This window comes from Penaeus monodon, chromosome 9 (genome assembly GCF_015228065.2).
Source record: "Penaeus monodon isolate SGIC_2016 chromosome 9, NSTDA_Pmon_1, whole genome shotgun sequence".
In the NCBI taxonomy this organism is placed as follows: Eukaryota; Metazoa; Arthropoda; class Malacostraca; order Decapoda; family Penaeidae; genus Penaeus; species Penaeus monodon.
Window position 1 is genome coordinate 1,091,916 of NC_051394.1, and position 20,465 is coordinate 1,112,380.

The 20,465-nt window shown below is 36.9% G+C and overlaps 2 protein-coding genes across 2 annotated transcripts; one reads left to right on the forward strand and one right to left on the reverse strand.

Moving 5' to 3' along the window:
• Positions 1-512: 512 nt before the first annotated feature.
• LOC119576799 (zinc transporter 7-like) lies at positions 513-9,116 on the forward strand. The gene is made up of 2 exons (XM_037924444.1): positions 513-616; positions 4,448-9,116. The coding sequence occupies exon 2, from the start codon at positions 4,806-4,808 to the stop codon at positions 5,895-5,897; it is 1,092 nt and encodes a 363-aa protein (XP_037780372.1). The 5' UTR covers positions 513-616; positions 4,448-4,805; the 3' UTR covers positions 5,898-9,116.
• Positions 9,117-12,025: 2,909 nt separating this feature from the next.
• LOC119576798 (lysosomal cobalamin transporter ABCD4-like) lies at positions 12,026-19,919 on the reverse strand (the record flags this gene model as incomplete). The annotated part of the gene is given in 12 exon segments (XM_037924443.1): positions 12,026-13,075; positions 13,771-13,913; positions 14,891-15,093; positions 15,277-15,407; positions 16,248-16,333; positions 16,877-17,032; positions 17,287-17,415; positions 17,666-17,798; positions 18,053-18,178; positions 18,342-18,458; positions 18,744-18,883; positions 19,792-19,919. Coding segments are annotated over 12 exon segments (1,748 nt in total), but the record flags the coding sequence as incomplete, so codon positions are not given.
• Positions 19,920-20,465: the final 546 nt, after the last annotated feature.

The window sequence follows — 20,465 nt, forward strand, 5'->3', positions numbered from 1 at the left end:
TGAACGAAGAAAGCAGAAACGAATGGAAAAGGCGCAATCGACTAATATTTCCACATCCAGTTGCTTAAAAACAAGAAAAAAAATATATTTTTTTCCAGGTAATTTTCTCCACCTGAGGCTAATAGGCATTGCACCCGTATAAGATAATAATCATAATGGGACACAAGGCTCGTAGACAGAACAGTCTAATGCAGGGGGGAAAAAACTCTAAAATGGCCCGGTCATCATCGCAAATAGAAGAGCTTTCCATATTCAGGATTATTTTCCTACAGTTTAGGTTCCTTGTTTTTTTTTTAGTCCAAGTCTCTCTGAATTTGCCGAATTTTCCGCCTCCGTCACCAACCAAAAAACTATAGTGTAAAACCATAACATAACCTTCAAAATTAAGATTCCCATCCTAAGACTTAGAAATTAATATTAAATCAGTTAAAATAACATGTAATGATGAGATTAATAAGTGTACATTTTTCAGAGGTGCAAATACCGTGCGAACAGACTCTCGAGTGAGCGGCGAGTGCGGTTTGTGTACATCATCAGTGGATCCGCTGGAGGAGCCCCATCGGCCGCTGCCTTTTCGACCCTTCCTCCTCCCTCTCCTCTGTGAATCAAAGTCCAGGTGAGGTTCGCCGGTCCCGGGGAGGATTAGGGCACGAGGGGGCGTGTGTTTATAGGGTTTGGTGGGAGGGTAGTTGCGTATTTAAGGCTGTCCTAGATTGTCGTTCGGTCCCAGCTGGCGAGGAAAGTGTCAAGTGGAGGGACACACGCCGCTCCCCGGGGACTCTTGGGGCACTCCAGGGCACTCCCGGGGCACTGCAGGCTTCCAGGATCAACGTTTGGGCAATGGCTGGGCAATTGGGGGGAACCGTTTTAAAGAGAATAGTTGCTAGGGATCTCCGTTTTCGGTTTATGTGTGGGGAAGATAGATTTTTTTAAGTCTGAATTCCCTGGATGTGTCAATGCTGGGTTATTGTGGGCACCCTTTCCCTTTTCCTTTGTAAGTTGTAATTCTAGAGAGAAGCTGTGCATTGCTGAAACTAGTGTTGTGATGATGAACTGTTTATTGTGTATATGTACATTATCTGTCCAGTTATAGTAGTTTTAGTCCACACAAAACACTATACCAAATTATATTGTCTTGGTAACTGTTTGCAAAATAACTGCACCCCTCTGACACCAAGGCCCAGTACTCTAGCCAACAACCTTGGGGGTGCTGCTTGGAATCCACAAGCATTGCTGTAGGAACCAAGGACCTTCATAACCAGGGTGCTTTAGCTCTGGAACTCCACCTCATTTCTATATTTCCTTTTTAGCTAAACCCCCCCACTCTGGCCCCCAACAGATCACATGGACTTAGTCTCTGAGAAGCATTTATTTTCTCAGTTTCTTACATCATTCTTCACTTACTCAGATTATTTCATATATCAGAAAGTGTAGGTTTTTCTTCACTCTATGAAAGTGTCCTCAGATTTTCCTTGTCTTGGTGTGGTCATTATAAATATATAACATTGGCTTCAAAAGTTTATGTTGATCACTTGAGGCTGCACCACTCTGTATATTGCCAGTATTGTTTCTATAGTAAGTTTTCTGCAGACAAATATGTCTGGACAGTAGACACCAAGTGCAGTCCGTCAATATCAGAGTCATCATTAGGCTTATGTTCTACCTTGGGACAGCCAGGCAAAACCAATGGATCTGGACAGTTACATAGTTACATAGGCTTCTATGGAGCCTGTGCTTCCAGCTCTTGATTTATAATTACACTATGTTGCTGAGCTTGTGAGGTTGGAAGGGTAGCAGTGTAATTATATTTAAGTTTGATATCCACCCAACTTCTATCTAATCTCCACTTGAAGGTGTTGATGGAGTTTGCCTTCATAACGTTTGGATACAGAGCATTCCATAAACCAAAAAGAAAAGTATTTCTATGAATTTCTAGTCTAGAATGTTTCTGGAAAAGCTTGTAGCTATGTTCCCATGTTATTGCATCCTAACTTCTTTCAAACATATCTTGGCTTAATTTGACATGATAGTAACCTTTGATGATTTTAGATGTTTCTGTCATATTTCCAGTTGCCCTTCGATAAGCAAGAGTTGGCAATTCCAACTCTCTCAACCGCTGTCCGTATGATAGGTCTTGCAGCCAAGGTACCATCTTTGTAGCCCTGCATTGTTCATTTTCCAAGGCAGGAAATTTTTTTGTAATTTATGTCCTGTAACTTATTGTGATACAAGGCCTTATCATAATAAGTCCAACCCAACAGGGGTGAGTCAAGCAATTGCCACTTCATCCACAACTTGGGTGCTCTAGATTGGTTCCTTATTTGCTTAATAATTGCTAGGGAGTCTACAAGCTCAATCTTAGCCCTTTTTCCACAATTCACTTTCTGCCCTGATCTCGGAATAGCCTCAGGCTGCTACCCTCCTATAGTGGGAGTATTACAAGTATCCTTATTGTTGGGAATGTATAGGCAGATTACAAAACTGCATAGTGATGGTTAGCAGACCTCAGTGAGTATCATAGGCAATGGATTGTCACTGACCATGAAAGACAATTGTGTGATTTGTTGCAAATAATACTGCATGTTTAGCTCCTCCAGTTTCCCAGATTGGATGCCTATACCTAGCCAAAAGGGGAATAATTCCTGACCTAAGTCTGGTTTCAGAGTTCCCCCAAGACTAATTGAACCTTAGCTATAGCAGAATGTACATGTTGGAAATTCATTTGCTGTTTTTAGAGTGCCATGTTAGAGTGCCATTAGGCTGTGAGGATTGGCATATAGGGTAGTGGTAAATGTGTTAGTCTGTTAGTAAGACTTGTTGAACATCTTAACTCCTTGTTTTATCTAACAATCCAGACATCTGGTTTTATAGAAAGGGGAAAATATTTTGTCTCTTTTAAGGCCCAGAGTAGTTAAAAAAGAAGTTCATTTACCTGTTGGTCTTAAAATACATGACCTTTTAAGAGAATAGATCTTTTTATATTTTGCTGTGCAATGACTGACACTTTCTTTTCTCCAGTTTGCCCAAGAGTGGAATGTATTTAGCATTTTACAATTTTCAGCACTGTCAGAAAGTAGAGCATTTCTATGAAACATTTAAAAAAAATCTGGAATGGTATAGTGTGGAAGCAAATCCCCAGAAAACAGCCTCCTTAATCACACCAAATAACAGTTGAAACCTAAAATTATATTTCTTTCTTTCATTTCTTTGAGAATGAATATAGTAATATTTGAGTGATTTCCCTATTAAAATTTGTTATATGTTGACAAACAGAAGGAACACAAATTAAGCACTGGTGCTGGCTTAAATCTTTGGGACAGTAATTATGGCCACTAATATGTGGTCTTTCAGTGCTGTTTTTGCTCTTATCTTTTTCTTATTAGTGAAATTCTTAGTCGGTGCTAATGACTTGCAAATGTTAAGTAGTATAAAGCAACCTTTTGAAAAGCAAGGGATACCACAATAAGCATTGCCATTTTATAGAAATTTGATTGATAACAAAGAAAACCTGGAAAAGTTACCTCAATTTAGAGATCACATATTAGCCATTGAAAGGTTCTGGTTGGAGACTAAAATTAATAAACTATGAAGGCTTTGAAAACCTTTCTTTCCTTTTCCTTTATTGATACCCACACACACACAGTTTCAAGAGTTGAGTCAAAAGTTCTTTGCTTCTGTATATAGGTTTTTGCACTATTTGAATCTGCAATTACGTTGAGAAATAAATAAGGTATTAATGGACATATACAAAGTAACTTCAGTACAGAAACAAAATATAGATAGAGCCACAGCAATAGAGCATTACCAGAGCTGTGACTTGTTGGGTCAGATGGTAAAGCTGACAGATTGCACCGTCTGATTAGGAGTCTAGTCAGTCTCAAAAACTATTAGTTCTGTTTTTCCCTATAGCATGGTGGTCTTATTTGGTTAAATTCTATGCTTCAAAAGTAGAATGTTTCCTGTGAGTGTTTCAAAAGTTAAAATTCCTTGGGGTTTCTTTCAAAGTCTGGGTAAAACAAGAATGACTTAGCTTCAGTATGACTACTACTTTTTAGAGCATAGAGTATGTCCTCTGTTTAAATATACCGAGAATATTAAGGAATGTGTTATACCTCCTTTCTTATGGTTTAATTTCTTAGTGTAGTGATGATTTTATTAGCAAGCTTGTTCATGATCTGTTGTTGGATCCATTTTACTATTGAAACAGTGCACTGAAAGGAAATGATAAGAAGCTTCAATATAACTAGCAACTTTTTTTTTTACACTATCTTAATAAAAAAAAGGAGCAGAAAAATCTATAAGCTGTGTAAGATGGGGAGATTGTCCATTGTTTCTCTTGTGAAGAAGCCCTTGTCAACAATAAGTGTTACTGCTTCTTAAGTAGTGAAAGTAAAATTTAGTACATTTACCAGAAATTTTAAAAAGTAATTCTAGTTTTTATTTCCAGATTCTGGTGGTGAAAGTTCTGGGTCAACCATGATGAGAATGAGTTCTGCATTGCTGTGCTGACAGAAGATGCAGTAAAAGAGACTTTTGTGGGCATTTCCACAGGTGCTCTGCATCTTGGTCACCAACAGCAATCCCTTGACCTACTTCTGTCTGTGAATTGGAATATCACAGGTTCTGTTGGACTGCAGCCATCCAAGTAAAATATTCCTGTGGAAGATACAGTTCCAATTTATCCCCCTTTTTTATGTGAAAAAATCCATAATGAATCCTTAAGCTGCTGTGATTTTTGAGTCAATTGGACACAGGAAAAAAAAAAATATAATTGAATATCCGACCTAAAAGCAACACCAGCTACAATGTTGCCCATAACCATTGATGTGGAGGAGACCAAGCTCCATGTGCCAGTAAGCAGGACTAAAGTGAAGGATCTCATTGGCAACTTGTTCAGACTAATCCTTTCAGACTCGGATGCTCGTAATCTCTTCTTTTTCCTTTTGCTAAACCTAACCTTTGCCTTCGTGGAGCTTGGCTACGGTATCTGGACCAACAGTCTGGGGCTCATTTCAGATGCCTTCCACATGTTCTTTGACTGCTCAGGGCTTTTAGTGGGCCTGGCAGCGAAGGTGATCACCAAATGGAGAGCCACAGACACGTTCACATATGGATATGTGAGAGCAGAGATTCTTGGTGGGTTTATGAATGGGCTCTTGCTCCTGTTTGTCTCCTTCTTCATCCTGGCAGAGTCGGTCGAGCGGCTCATAGAACCACCTGAGGTTAAGCACGAGCGCCTCTTTGTGGTTTCTGTCCTTGGTCTCCTTGTAAACCTTGTTGGAATTTTTGCATTCCAGCATGGTGGTCACGGACACAGTCATGGGGGTGGTGGCCATGGGCACAGTCATGGAGGGGGTGGACATGGGCACAGCCACGATCATGGACATGGGCATGGACAGGGTGCGCATAATGGTCATGCATCCCATGGACACTCTCATGGAGGTGGGGGAGGTGGCTCACAGATCATGCAGGGTGTCTATCTTCACATCTTGGCAGACACTCTGGGTTCTGTTGGAGTCATTGTTTCCACCATTCTCATGCACATGTTTGGCTGGATGATTGCTGACCCCATATGTTCCATGTTCATTGCCGTTCTAATCTTTATGAGTGTATTGGGACTGTTACGGAACTCGATAGAGATTCTAATGCAGAGATCACCACGTGAGTTAGACGGAGCGCTGCCAGGCTGCTTCTACAAGATCAGTGCTCTGCCTGGTGTGTTCAGTGTGCAAGAGCCACACTTCTGGACGTTATGCACTGGACAGTACGTTGGAAATATTAAACTCGAAGTGTCTGCTGCTGCCGACCCAAGATATGTACTCCAGCAGTCAAGGGCTATCTTTAATGCAGTAGGTGTAACACAATTATATATTCAGTTAGACTACACCACTATGTAGCACTTTTAGATTGTTAACTGATATATAATTAATTGTTTGTGGTACAGTCTTTTGGAGTAAGGCCGTCAAAACATTTACTTAAGAAGACTGGGAATGTTTGTGGTCGCAAAGCTATTCTCATGATAACATTTACCTTGTACAGTACATAATAATCAAATATCATGGTCACTCATTTGTTTGAATTTTCAGTACATTTGTAAGTCGCTCCCTTATTGTTTCTTTGGTCATTATGAAATTGATTTGAATGGAAAAAATCTCGAGAAATAATTGAAGACCCAAGTTAAAATTCAAAGCCATACAATTGGGCATTAAATCTTTAGTCAAAACTGACTCTTCAGACAATAATTTTATCCTTTTTTAAGACTTGGGTGCTCATATTGATTGTATTGCAGTTGATTTAAACATTGTTTTTTCTTTTTTTTGCATTTGGCATTGAATATCTTCTGTACATTTACTGTAAGGCTTCTAAAGCATTTTTTACCACATCCATTATTTTTTCCCCTAAGATACCTTAGAATCTCATTGTAAAAGGAATCTTCTAACACTGGAGTGACCACTTGCATTCTGATAAAAGAGCCTGGATCATATTTGGTGTAGTTTTCTTTTCAGAAGAAAATTGAGTGTAAAAGAGTTCAGTTTTATGTCAGTTTGCATAGTTTGAAGAATCAGGGAGCACTTGTACGATGAAACTGTTTGAAAATATTTTATATTTATTTGTGTGAAGTAGACTGAGTTTTAGATATATAAGTTCCATTGTTCTTGTTTATTCTGTGCTCATCTCTAATTTTTTTTCATTTCCTTTGGAAGTAACAAGATATGTTTTGTAATAATTTAAACAAGGTGTCTACAACTTCGTCAGTCAGTTCAGATATACGAGCACAAAAAAATGTTGGTGTCCTGTCTTGGTGCATACATGGAGTGGGATTTATGATGATGTTTAAGGAAATTTTGTGGTTTTGTATAATGGGAAGACCAAGAAATAAAATGCATACAATAATGTGGTGATGGGGGTAGTGATATGGCAGTAGCATAATAGGAAATTAATGTTAAAGCAAAGTGCCAAGCAACACAGAAAAGAGAAATGCTTTTGTGATAGTCTATGTGTACTTATCTTGCAAGTATAGCACTGTAGATCACAGCTGTTTAGGAAATATTCCAATATTCAGTTGCAAGTTTTTATACATGATCACATATAAAATAGCTAGTAATAAAGGTAACCAGTTTGTTGATGTAAAAGTAATTTATTTCAGTGAAAACAGTTAGATAATACTGTTTCCAATTTAAGATGCTTAAAAGACAATGAAATAGTGTGTTTATTCTATATATTTCATGGCTCAGGTTATAAGTGAATTTGCAGAAGAATTAACAGTGTGGTTCAAGTGTATTTGAGGAAAAATAAGAAGCAACTTGTGGAAATGTATGGATGTGATTTCTGAAGAATTTACAGTAAGGGCGTTTCAAAGATTATTTAATTAACAGCTGTAGACCAAATCCTTTTAACACTATTGCCAACGGACAAGTGCAAGATCGTAAAAAGTTTGAGAGAAAATGGACAAGGGCAATTTATTTCAGGAAACGGACATTTACGATGGTTCTCAAGTTGTGTATATTCATACTGAGGTTGAATACCAGTGCAAAGAAAGCTGTAACATTAACTATTGTACATAAGATCCTGGTGCAAGAAGATTATTTTTGTACATGACCATCCTGATAAAATAAAGCTTTACCAAGAGTAGTGAAGTTTATATGTACTTGCCGTTCTTGAATATAGTCTCTCTATGATTTATTATGATACATGGCTAAGATTTAGTTCCTTCATGTGTCTATTTATTATTCACCATGAATGTTGTTAAAAAGTTGTCTTTGTGGTTTTTGATTTTGCTCATTGCCTGTTATGTCCAATTTTTTGATTGGAGAGAAGGATAGGGTATCTATGCTAGTGTGAATGGATAATAAAGTTATTATGCTTTTTTATAGATATTAATAAGCCTGCCAAATCCCCATTCTCATTCTCTCTCTCTCTCTCCCTTCCTTCCTTTTCTTTCTTTCTTTTTCCTCCCTCCCTTCCTTCTTCCCTCCCTCCCTCCCCCCTCCCCCCTTCTTCCCACTCTTGTATTTCAGGGCAGTGCAATGTGATATAGTGACACTGTAGACATACGATCTCTGTAGGTTAAAGTGAAAAGGATTAAATATTGGAATGCTAAAGAACACATAAAATGAGCAAGAGTGAGTTGAGAAAAATGTTGAGTGTCAGAGACAACCTTCCTTCCTGCCTTTATTTAACATTCTTTGCATTTATAAATGTTGCATGTGTTGTACTCTGATAACTGTTAAAACACTTTTTCTAATTTTATTTATTTTTTTCAACTTTATGGACTTTATGTTGACTATATAAAGAAGTATGTATTGAGGTTAATTTAAGGGCAGAGTTAACAGCCACTGATAAAAGTCTGGAAATTTTTGTGGAAATGTCAGAATCCATTGGTCATATTCATCACCGTTTGGGCAAGGGTAGCAGTGAATTGGCTACAGTCATGTAGACTTGCAATGCTAAAAAGGAATGTAAAATTGTTATACTAAGTCTTTACTTTGCATGGTTAACATACATTTATTTTATGGCAAATACAGGGGGAAACTTTTCTATTTTTGTATTCCATTTTAATAAATGACAGAATTGCAGACAAGAGAAATGTAGCATGGGGTTTGAGAGGGAATGGGATTTTTATTGTCTGCAATTGAAACTGTGATAAATTCCTTCCAAAGTAATTGGCATCCAGACTTTGATTATTGGGATACTGTGAATGATAAATGTATTTTATGTATATAATATATATATATATCAAAGAATATAGAGAGACACAAACTGAACTTTTGTATTCATCCTCCTGTGCTACAGAAGGTGACAGAAAACCATCAAGAAATATTGTAAAACCACCTGTCCTGTAGTCAGGTGTACACATTGAAAGGAAGAACTATTAAAAGTTATGCTCCACCAGATGTCTTCCGCTATTCAGTTTGGTTCAGTGAGGGTATTTGCTTTTGGGAAGTACCTTAGTAAAAGTGGATTTTATTTGTGAGGATGTGACTATTGATTTCAAGTTTTCTGTTTGTATTTAGATATTTTTAGAGAATCTGCTGTTGATTTTTTATTGTGTATTTTGTTACATTCCTTTTGTATAGGTGATGGACCAGAAAGTATATTAAAGATATGATATTTTGCACTATGTTTCTATATCCATTTATTAAAAAATTGGAGCAAATGTCAAACTTGGCTTTAGTCTTTTTAGACGATTGTTGTCATTGTTAAACATAAGTCTTTAAGTTATCAACCCCAAAGAACTGCAAGTCTTCCAGCTTGTGTCCCACCAACAGCAAAAATAGCATGAAGTTTTGCTTCACTAAGAGTTTCGTTGCAGGCACAGCATCAGTACAATGTAAACTTGAAAAAGCCATCACAGTTACCCTTGTGTATGATTGGAAAAGGTGATAGATTATTATGAGGATGTAAAATCAGTATGATGTAAAACTAAAATGCATAATTTTTTTTTGTATGTATGAAAATAAGAAGACAATATACCAGGAGGTAACTCTGTGATACATTGTAATATCTGTGGAGGGGCATGTGGGAAGATCTAAGGATAAGTCCGATATGCGAAGCTTAGTCTCGCCTGGGCTATGCCCATGAGGGGAGCCCGGCCTGTGTCGACTTGCTCACGTGTGTTAGCTGCTGCTGACTTGACTGAACCTAGTTCTTACCCGCCGTGGTGCCCAGCCACAGAAGTTACTTCAACGTGACAATTGCAACTTCTCGCACCTGGGTGGGGCGGGAACTGCCAACCCCTTGGATGAGAGGCCGACACTTTACCACTGTACTAGCCCAGAGGCTGGGAAGATCTAGGTTTGGCTGTATGAAATATACCATACAGTACCAGCACTCTACCCCACATTCACTAAGTTTCATCCACAATAAAACCAATGAGGAAACACAACTGTGACTGGCTCATGCAAAAGAGGGTCTACAAGGGAGGTAAAGATATAGAAGTGTGGTTAAAGGAAACTTGCCAAAAGTACCAGATGTATTAGTGGACACTTGTATGTCTCATTCAAAACAGAAAAATTGTGGGAAATCCAACAGTTTTTGTGAACAGGGATGTATACACTTTGTGCAATAAGCAATGTGAGGAATAAGACTAGGGGATAAAAGCAAAAATTTCTTTATTGATTTACTTACTGTTCTCCTATTTCCACACAATGCACCAGCAGTGTGTGGAAATATGAGAACAGATGATTAGTAACTGGTGGCAAAGGAAGATCAAAACAGAAATAATCTGTTGAACATTATGCACATGTTAAAGGCAAAAGACAAAATGTCCATGCCTCTTCAGAAAATTACGTAATTTAGCAAATATTTTCCAGAAACAAAATCTGGAATAATAATAATAATATGCTGCCACTAGTCTAACACACTAGTCTTCAGGGACCTGGAGGGCTTCAGAGTAAGCCTCTGCCATTTCCTTTATTGCTGTCTTGTTGAAGCATGGCTGAAGCATAAGTCTCTTCTTAGATGTTTTCAACATCCTATTATGCTGAACTAGAACAGTTTTTATTATTATTATTATTTTTTTATTCAAAGGACAACTTGCAAGGTCTGACTACTTATTGGGACTTTGATAATGATAATGATGGTGATAATAATAATAATATCAAGAACAACAACAAGAAGTAATGGAACTTAATTGGTATACTGTCAACCATCAAACTGAAGTGCTGCTTGAACTAAAATGTTGATAACAAAGCATTTATATGGGTCATGTGCTATAAAGTGTGTGTGTGTGTGTGTGTGTGTGTGTGTGTGTGTGTGTGTGTGTGTGTGTGTGTGTGTGTGTGTGTGTGTGTGTGTGTCTGTGTCTGTGTCTGTGTCTGTGTGTGTCTGTGTGTCTGTGTGATCAAAATTTTTTATTTTTAAAAAGTACCTACATCAGAAGCAATGGTTTGCAGTACTCTTGCATACAATGAAACATCAGTTCATCACAAACTTTAATCAATTTTTTCTCATATTTCTCCACAGCATGCAAAAAACAAGCTTGGCTGCTAAAAAATTATGCTCTTTAATTCCACAATTTACTTCTCCATTTATAGTATATATATATATACATCCATATTCATGAACAGTATCAACCTACTATGGAAGCTTTAACAGGACAAAAAAATACTGAAATTATATATACAAACACACACTATTAGTCATATCTATTTCATTAATTATGTGCGTGTCCGTGTGTGTGTGTGCGTGCATGCGCGTGTTAGTGAGTGAGTGAGTGAGTGAGTGAGTGAGTGAATGAGTGAGTGCGTGCCTGTGAGTGAATGAGTGAGTGCGTGCCTTTGTTGAACAAAAATACAAACACAATAATGTGAGAATGCTGATGAGGTGAAACCTGGTGCTCTACCTCCCTTAGAATGGTAACCTTTCGAATCCAAGGTCATTACCCTTTAGATTATGAAAAAACAAACTTCAAAGGGAATTTGGGCTTGAAACATCTCATTTCACATTATTCCCTTATTACTGTGATTATATTTCATTTCACAGAGAAATTTACAAGATGATTATGACTGTTAAACCCATTTGTATAAGCTGCCTGCTGTGCATTAGCCTTTGATCCTTTGCTCTATTTTGACATTAATTTTGTACTTTATATATATATATATATATATATATATATATATATATATATATATATATATATATATATATATATATATATATATATATATATATATATATATATATATGATTTGCATTGGCACAGAAAAGACCTCTGCTTTATTACATGCATTCTGATTAATTGGGATAAAGGAGTACTGATATGTGTACATATTGACAATAAATTGTACACACAAATATATACATATACGTATAAATATGTGTATATGTGTGTGTATATGTGTGTGTATATGTGTGTGTGTGTGTGTGTGTGTGTGTGTGTGTGTGTGTGTGTATGTGTGTGTGTGTGTGTGTGTGTGTGTGTGTGTGTGTGTGTGTGTGTGTGTGTGTGCGTGTGCGTGTGCGTGTGCGTGTGCGTGTGCGTGTGCGTGTGCGTGTGTGCAAATGGTGATATTCAAATAACATATAAGCACTTGAATACTTTTAACTTCACAAAGCAGCAATATTGTATAAACAGAACTCAGACATGACATACACTTTGTGATTATATTAACAACTTAGTATCACTACTTTATAAAATTAGTATCTAAAATATACTGAGGATTTTTACTTTTAGAAGGCACTAAACTACAGAAAAATATATACACACATCTTTGTTGTAGTAAAGATAATAAGAAAAGTTCTTCAAACATATTTGCTCTAAAAGCACATTCTTAAAAATAATTATAGTCCTACGAAACATTATAAACTGGATAAGTGCTCTGAACAGAAGCACATACACAATCTGACCTATGATTTGCACCCTTCTTTCAGCTAAAAAAAATTAGTATTTACAGCATAGATTCCCACCTAACTACTCACCAACAATAGTAGCAATTTTCCCTAATAAAAGTAAACTCTTTCATACATTCTATAATCTAGTCCCCTTTTCAAAACTTGCATAAAATACCCAATTCGTATATGTGGAAGATATTTTATAATCTTATCATGTAATTATATAAATTCAAAGTTATCTTTTCTCTTATTTCCTGTACACTGATATTGCTAGTTTTAGGAATGTAATTTCTCAATTTGCAAGTGAAAAGTATATAACAATTCCTTTGCAGTGGTTAAAAGATTAGAAATTAAATTTAGTCCCAAATAAAGGAATCATGGATATCAACTCTTACACACACACATTGTTAAAAAATATAGACAGAGGAAGAATGAAAGAAAGAACAGCAATCCTGGACTAAAATTCAAAAGCTCCAGGCTTCTTTCCTAACTCACTGGCTCCTTCTTCCATCCTCCTTTCCCGTCAAGAGTGAGTAAATGATCATGATACTTAATGAGAGACTCTCGATGTGCAACGCTAACAATCGTGATGTTCTGGTCCAGGCAGGCTTGATAGAGCTGCTCTTCGACATCGAGGCTCAGAGCACTTGTTGCCTCATCCAGCAAAGCAAACTGTGGCTTGTGGTAAAGAATACGCAAGAAACACACCCGCTGCATCTCTCCTGGTGACAAGGCATCATTCCTGGAAGGATCAAACCTCTATGATGTTCATGTTGTTGTGGTTATTGTTCTTAAGTTCACATAACCTATTATTCTCTTCCCAAAACTATGGACTTTATTTGTGCCTTTTATCAACTCTATTATCTATATAGTATGAGTAATGAATCTTAAATCTATGTAGTGTCAATGAATGATCTTTACAAGAAGAAAAAAATTAATGTATCAGAGTTAGGAAGAAGACCAAGATATGGCGAAAATCAAGTAAAGTCTCGTTTAAAGAAATCAAGGATTCCTGTGTCAAAAGGGTCATGTCAGCTTTGAGAGAAGTGTGTACATTGCATCTGTCATGACCATGGACAATAAGATTGCCAATATTTATGTGTATGCACACATACAGACACAGAAAGATAGACAGACAGACAGACAGACAGACATACACATGCACAAACACACAAAAACATACACTTTTTTACTTTAAATATTACCAACAAATGTCCAGTTTTGATAATTTAGAGTCTAAAGTAACAGACAGTCATTATCACTAAAAAGAACCCATTCCAAAACTCGAGAGGAGAAAAATAAAAAGAACCAAAGAAATGAAACAAGGTACAAGACCAATGAAAAAGGAAAAGGAAAAAGAGAGAAAGAGAGAGAGAGAGAAAGAGAAAAAAAAAGGACACATGACCTGCCTTACAAAGAAGTAAAACATATATTTACCAATTCCAATCGGGATCCGTTTGGAGACCTCCACACCTGGCAACCAACTCACTCATGTGGAGCGCATCTAAACGACTCTTGATCTCCTCACACGTCTCTGAACTAACGGGACTATTGGGGTCTAGGCGCAGAGGATAGATGATCTGGAAAATGCACATTATGGCAGTTTTACAACTGGTAAACTTATTCACCTTTCCTGCTTCTATATGCTAATATCTCATTATGTGTGTGTGTGTGTGTGTGTGTGTGTGTGTGTGTGTGTGTGTGTGTGTGTGTGTGTGTGTGTGTGTGTGTGTGTGTGTGTGTGTGTGTGTGTGTGTGTGTGTGTGTGTGTTGTGTGTGTGTGTGTGTGTGTGTGTAAAAAAAAGAGAGATAGATAGAGAGATAGAGAGATAGAGGGGGGGAGAGAGAGAGAGAGAGAGAGAGAGAGAGAGAGAGAGAGAGAGAGAGAGAAGAGAGAGAGAGAGAGAGAGAGAAGAGAGAGAGAGAGAGAGAGAGAGAGTGAGAGAGAGAGAGAGAGAGAGAGAGAGAGAGAGAGAGAGAAGAGAGAGGAGAGAGAGAGAGAGAGAGAGAGAGAGAGAGAGAGAGAGAGAGAGAAAGAGAGAGAGAGAGAGACAGAGAGAGAAAAGACATGACATGACTTGACAAGACATGCAACTTCATCCACATGTGAGGACTAGTCAAGTTCAACATACATAAGTAAAGGCAAAACAAAGAGCATCAATATGAATAAAATAACATTTGTCAATTAACAAATGAACATGTTAGTCTGAAATTTGTTATGCAAGTCTACCATTAGTATTTGCTCTGAGGACTTCTCAAATGAGATATTCAACTATATTTTCCAGAAAACCTAGCAACTCTATAATTCACTAGAAAAAAAATCATGTCAGTTGTTTAAGAGGACAAGAACTTTAATCTTGTCATATCAAAAGAATTTAAAAATTTATGACACAAATTCTTTTTCATATCTTTTACCATATATATCTCTTTCAACCTTGTATGTATCTCTATGAACACTCTAAACAAAGTCCTCTAGGTAATTTGTCTTTTGCACATATTCTATATGCAAAAAACTCAAAGTATTTTCCTTAGCAAAACATACGTCAAACATTCATACCTGTTCCAATAAAGAGCCGTTAGTCATAAGAGGTTTCTGTGGAAGAAAAATCACACACTTGGGTCCTGGTGGGAAGTCGTGAGCCACAGTACCTCGAGCAGCCGGCCACAATCCGCGCAATACCCTCAGGATACTTGACTTTCCAGCAGAACTTGGTCCCATGATCAGCAGACTTTCACCTTTCTTGATGACCAGCTGCAAATCTGTTGGGTTTTGTTTATTAGTATTTAAATCCAGCAGCAGCATCAAATGATACTGTTTTAAAAGAGAGTACTTATTTGTATGAATTTTGAGATTTCTCAGCATAATTCAGTACATCAGAACAACAAAAACAATAAGTTATATCTACCAAACACATTACTATAAGATAAATGCATTTTTTTTACCTGAAACCAATATCTTATTTGATCCTGGGGCTGAAATAGTGACATCCCTGAGAATGAAGGCAATGTCTAAGGCTGTCTGATCTTCCCCACAAACCTCAACTTCATTTTCAGGAGAGTCCTCGATAAGGCGTCTGGAACATAATGCTTGTTAATTATGGAGCTATGTAATTACAAGTGTCTTTAGTAAATATCTCTTACTTCAAACCTGTAATGGCTTAAAAGCATCCACTCAATATTGAAAGACAGCAGAAAAATCAATTACTTGCAGGTTTATTAGAAGATAAGACAACAGTTTCACAAAATTTCCAAATTTCTTGCTTCTGAATTTATTAACCAATGCATTTTTGGAAGGATCAATGTATTTCCTTATTTACAAGTTAATTCTCTATAAACTTTCACTGAGAAGTTTTCCACCTCTAATTAACCTTAGAGTCAATAGGTGAAGACTATAACTGCATAAAACATCTAGGCTCATTAACTAGAATGTCTTAAGACCTTGTAAAGATGTTGCTCACATCTGAATTATCACATAAAACTGATTTCTATTTTGGAAAATATGGAAAAAGAAAAGAAAGGAAAAAAGAAAAGAAAAAAGAAGAGAGGAGAAGAAAAGAAAAGAAAAGAAAGGAAAAGAGAGGAAAAGAGAAGACAGGAGAGGAGAAGAGAAGGGAAGGGAAGGGAAGGGAAGGGAAGAGAAGAGAAGAGAAGAGAAGAGAAGAGAAGAGAAGAGAAGAGAAGAGAAGAGAAGAGAAGAGAAGAGAAGAGAAGAGAAGAGAAAAGAGAAGAGAAAAGAAAAGAAAAGAAAAGAAAAGAAAAGAAAAAGAAAAAAGAAAACTTGATGCCATTAACTCTTTCTAACTATTAAACTCTTTGTAAAGCGAACATGACCATCACTGATAAATTCAAAGACCAAATACGTAGACATATCATTACCAAAGAAGTGACCTAATGAAGTGACACGTTTTCCTTACCTTGAGTCGCTAGACGACGCGGTGCTTTCCCTCGACCCAGATCGCTTTCGGAGATTCTGCGTAATGTTCGTAAAGGAAGATGAGGCCTGGGGACAAAGAAAATAATTATTAGGGAAAAAATGTGTAAAAAACTATATGACATGCAAATGTAAAGCTGAAGATGACGTTATTGTGGTTCTCGCAATTTCACATTTCTTGCAACTTTAAGTGATTCTGACTATAGACATAATGAGAACAGCAGGATATGTGAGAAAATATAAGTAGAGATTATTTCTGCAAAATACCGATTCATTTCCAATACTGAGAAAATTAATAATAAGTAAAACAATATAAATAATGTGAATGACAGAGATTACAATAACAAGAACAATGAGAAAAGAGAAATAATCAAATCAATAATACAGATAATAATAACTACAACAATACTAAAATCAACTACAAAACCAGTAACAAAGGTAATTATAACAATAATAACCATGAACCTGAGATATCTGCATAATACTAATACTACTAACAATAAACATAATCATATCCTATAACTTACCAGCAGTACTGCAACTGTAATGACAGCAATAAGAGCAATATTCCCGACTATCACAATACAATCCGTACCATTAGTGCCCCCCTACCTGCAGTGTATTAATATCCCACTCATGCTGGAGTTTGAGCAGCCTCTCGACCAACTGAGCAACGCGATGTGTCACGCCTGATAATACCACTACTTGACTGCCCAAGTCCACGAGCGAGGTCAGGCTGAACACCAGGTACATTGAGACGAAGGCATACTGGTTTGGGATAAGGAAGCTTGGGGTTGGTATTCTGTGAAGTGCTTGGTGAGAAAATGCTACTTGCAATGAGGTTAATTATATATAGTTCATATTAACATACATGGTTTTTAGTCAATGGGAGTAAACGAGAAAAAAAAGAATATTAGATGAAAATTAGAATAGAGAATTTACAAAATATATCCAATAACCTAAACTTATCAGTATTATCAAGCATATAAACAAGATTCCATTATGTGATTCCTTGGACTTACGGCACTGATGACGGATGAAATATCTTCATCTTCACCAAATTTCCCACTAAAAATGGGGATTGAAATGGCCAGATAGGATATGATGGAACCAAAGTAGTCAAACATATATCTTGTAAAATTCAAAATAATCTGAAATTTAAAAATTGTATTTGTACATTGCAACACCACTCCTTATGATCTTTCAATTTGATTTTCTAAGAAGAAAAAACAACAACTCATTTTCTATTATTATTATTATTAGAGAGAGAGAGAGAGTGTTTAAATTTTCAGACTTCATACTCAAAATCATAATGAATCTATAAGCAAACAATATAAAATAATATATGTTAATTCCTCATCTATACATCTTAACATCAATGCTCCTCAGTGTCCTCCTTGCCTGTCTGTTGAAGAGCCTCTGCTGCGCTTGCACCAAGATATCCAAAGCTCTGTTTGTCTTGCAAGATTCTACTGGCCCTGAGACGTGGAAGGCTATCGATTCTGAATTTATGCGTACTTGCATGTGCTTGAATCTATGGATGAGAGTATCAAGGGCAAAATATACTATTCTTTACTTTTTTTTTGTGTGTGTGTAATATTATATCAATCCAAAGGGCGTATATGCCTGGCCAAAAAGCAAAGTGGGATATTTAAACTGCATTTGCCTCATCAGCTTGTGAGCTTTAATAATTAATATCATCTAAAAGCTTGAAGAGCTGAGGCAAATAGAAAGACAGGAGAGGACGAGAAAGAGCCATACAGCCTAACACTTGCTTAAAAGCCTCACCTGAAATCTCCCTCACATTTCTCTTGCTTCATGACAAACTTCACAATTGGAGACATGACAATGCGGTTGACTATGGTGCCGACAAAAAAGAAGGCGTAGATGCTGACTGGGCCGAGCCATCCTGTTCTGCTCATGGGAGAAAATGATAGAATGATCAAAACTTGACACTGTGTAAAAATAAAAGACATTCTAATTTACAAACTGCATAACATGAAAGTCACAATAACTGTAATCTATTCTGATACAATATACTGACACAAAATAATAAAACAAAATACATAGCACCCACCCTACATAGGTTTTGTAAGTGTAATAGCCAATCTGAAATGGTGCGATTATAACCTTGGTTGTTATTGTTGCCAGCGACGAACACAATTTGTCAACGTCCTGGGTCATGCGCTGGTCTCTAAGGGGCAAAGGGAAGCAAAAAATAAATATCTTAAAAAAAAAAAAGCAAAAGAAAAAGAAAAGTATAGATTCATCTTATGTGACAACATTTTCTGCCATTATCTATAAAAAGAAAGAAAGAAAAAAAATGGAAAGGAAGAAAAGAAAAGGAAATTTTGAAAGCTTACAAGAAACTGAGAATTAGAAGAAAAAAAGAAAGACATACACAAAACAAACACAATCAATAACATAAAACAGAAAATTCCATCCATTTCCTTCTTTCAAACCTTCACTTGCTACTCACGGGTTATCAACATTAGAATCAAGAACATTGAGAGTGTAGTAGTTGATCCCTGAGAAGTAGAGGCGATGCAGAGCTCTATCAAGCAGTTGTCTCCAGGTGATGTATAATACGCTGTTGATGTACATCTTTACGCTAATCACCTGGCGAAGCAGAGACTCTCATGAAGCACAAACATATTATCATCATTAGGGTTTGAGTTACATACAACTCCTCCCATGGAAGCACAGGACTTCACACTTTGGGGTCGATTTGCATGTGAAGCGCCCTCTTGGTAAAAATCAAGGTAATTAAATGTCCCTTTCAGTCATCACCACATTAAGAAAATTTCCCTTTTTTGTCTAAATCAAGATATGATAATTTTCCCTTTTTTTCCCAAATAAAGGTAAGATAAGATCCTTTTTTTTGGCCAGGGTTTGCATCAAAGCTGTTCCTCCCTAATGTCTTAATATAAAACTTCGTTATCTGTGTGGGATTCACATTCACAGATATGGCAGCTACAATAACAATATGGCAGAATCATGTTGCAGTCGCAGATATCAAACTTACATATGCAATGGTTAATATAAAAGCAAATTCATGAAGCAATATAAGAGATCAGACCCAAAGATGTAATGGTTAGCATAAAAATAATAATTTTGCAATATAAGACCAGGATGCAATGGTCAATAGATATAATAATCATGTTGGATTGTTGGATATTAGACCTATCAATACAATGGACAGATAAAAAATCATGTTCCGATAAAAACAATCAGATCTGCAAATGAAATCGGGAGTAAAAATAAAAAAAAGAGAGAAAAGAGAGAGAGAGAGAGAGAGAGAGAGAGAGAGAGAGAGAGAGAGAGAGAGAGAGAGAGAGAGGAGAGAGAGAGAGAGAGAGAGAGAGAGAGAGAGATGTGAGAGAGAGAGATGAGAGAGAGAGAGAGATGAGAGAGAGAGGAGAGAGAGAGAGATGAGAGAGAGAGAGAGAGAGAGAGAGAGAGAGAGAGAGAGAGAGAGAGAGAGAGAGGGAGAGAGAGAGAAACACAACAAATGAGATTTGACTTACAGATGAAATGGCCAATATCAAAGCGCAGGTCTTCAGGGTGTGCATCATGAAACCGTCAAAGTTTCTGTCGCCAAAGACTGCATAGTATTTACTTGCAACAAGACCCATGAAGTATGCAAGATATTGTTCTGTAAAGAGATGCATTGCATATGAATTGCTGTGACTGGAAAATAAAAATGATTTTCATAAGAAAAGGAGGAAAATAAGAATTTGAGAGGATAAGGGAAAGTGAAAATGAGAGAGAAAGAGCATGAGTAAACAAGAATAAGTGGGAAAGAGAGCAAGTGAGTAAGAATAAGCAAGAAAGAACAGAGAAGAGAAAAGAAAATAAGAGAACAAGAGAAAAAAAGAGAAAGAGAAAGTGAGAAAAAGAGGGAGAAGAGAAAGAGAGAGAGAAAACGGGAAATACAGAAATACAGGAGCAAGAAAGAAAGGAAGAAATGGTTTTCTTCACAAAGCAGTGTTTCCCCAAGACGCTCCTCCGGCGGCAATCCTGGGCTGCCAAAATTCCTCTCCCACTGTAGTTTATTTCCATTATTCCATCAAAGGCAGCTTATGAAATGAAAACATTTTATGAAATGTAATTGGAAGAAAAAGGAGGGAGAGAGAGAGAGAGAGAGAGAGAAGAGAGAAGAGGAGAGAGAGAGGAGAGAGAGAGAAGAGAGAGGGAGAAG

What these genes read in the sequence shown, in the direction of transcription:
- LOC119576799 (XM_037924444.1), top strand. Translation starts at nt 4,806, where the DNA reads ATGTTGCCCATAACCATTGATGTGGAGGAGACCAAGCTCCATGTGCCA.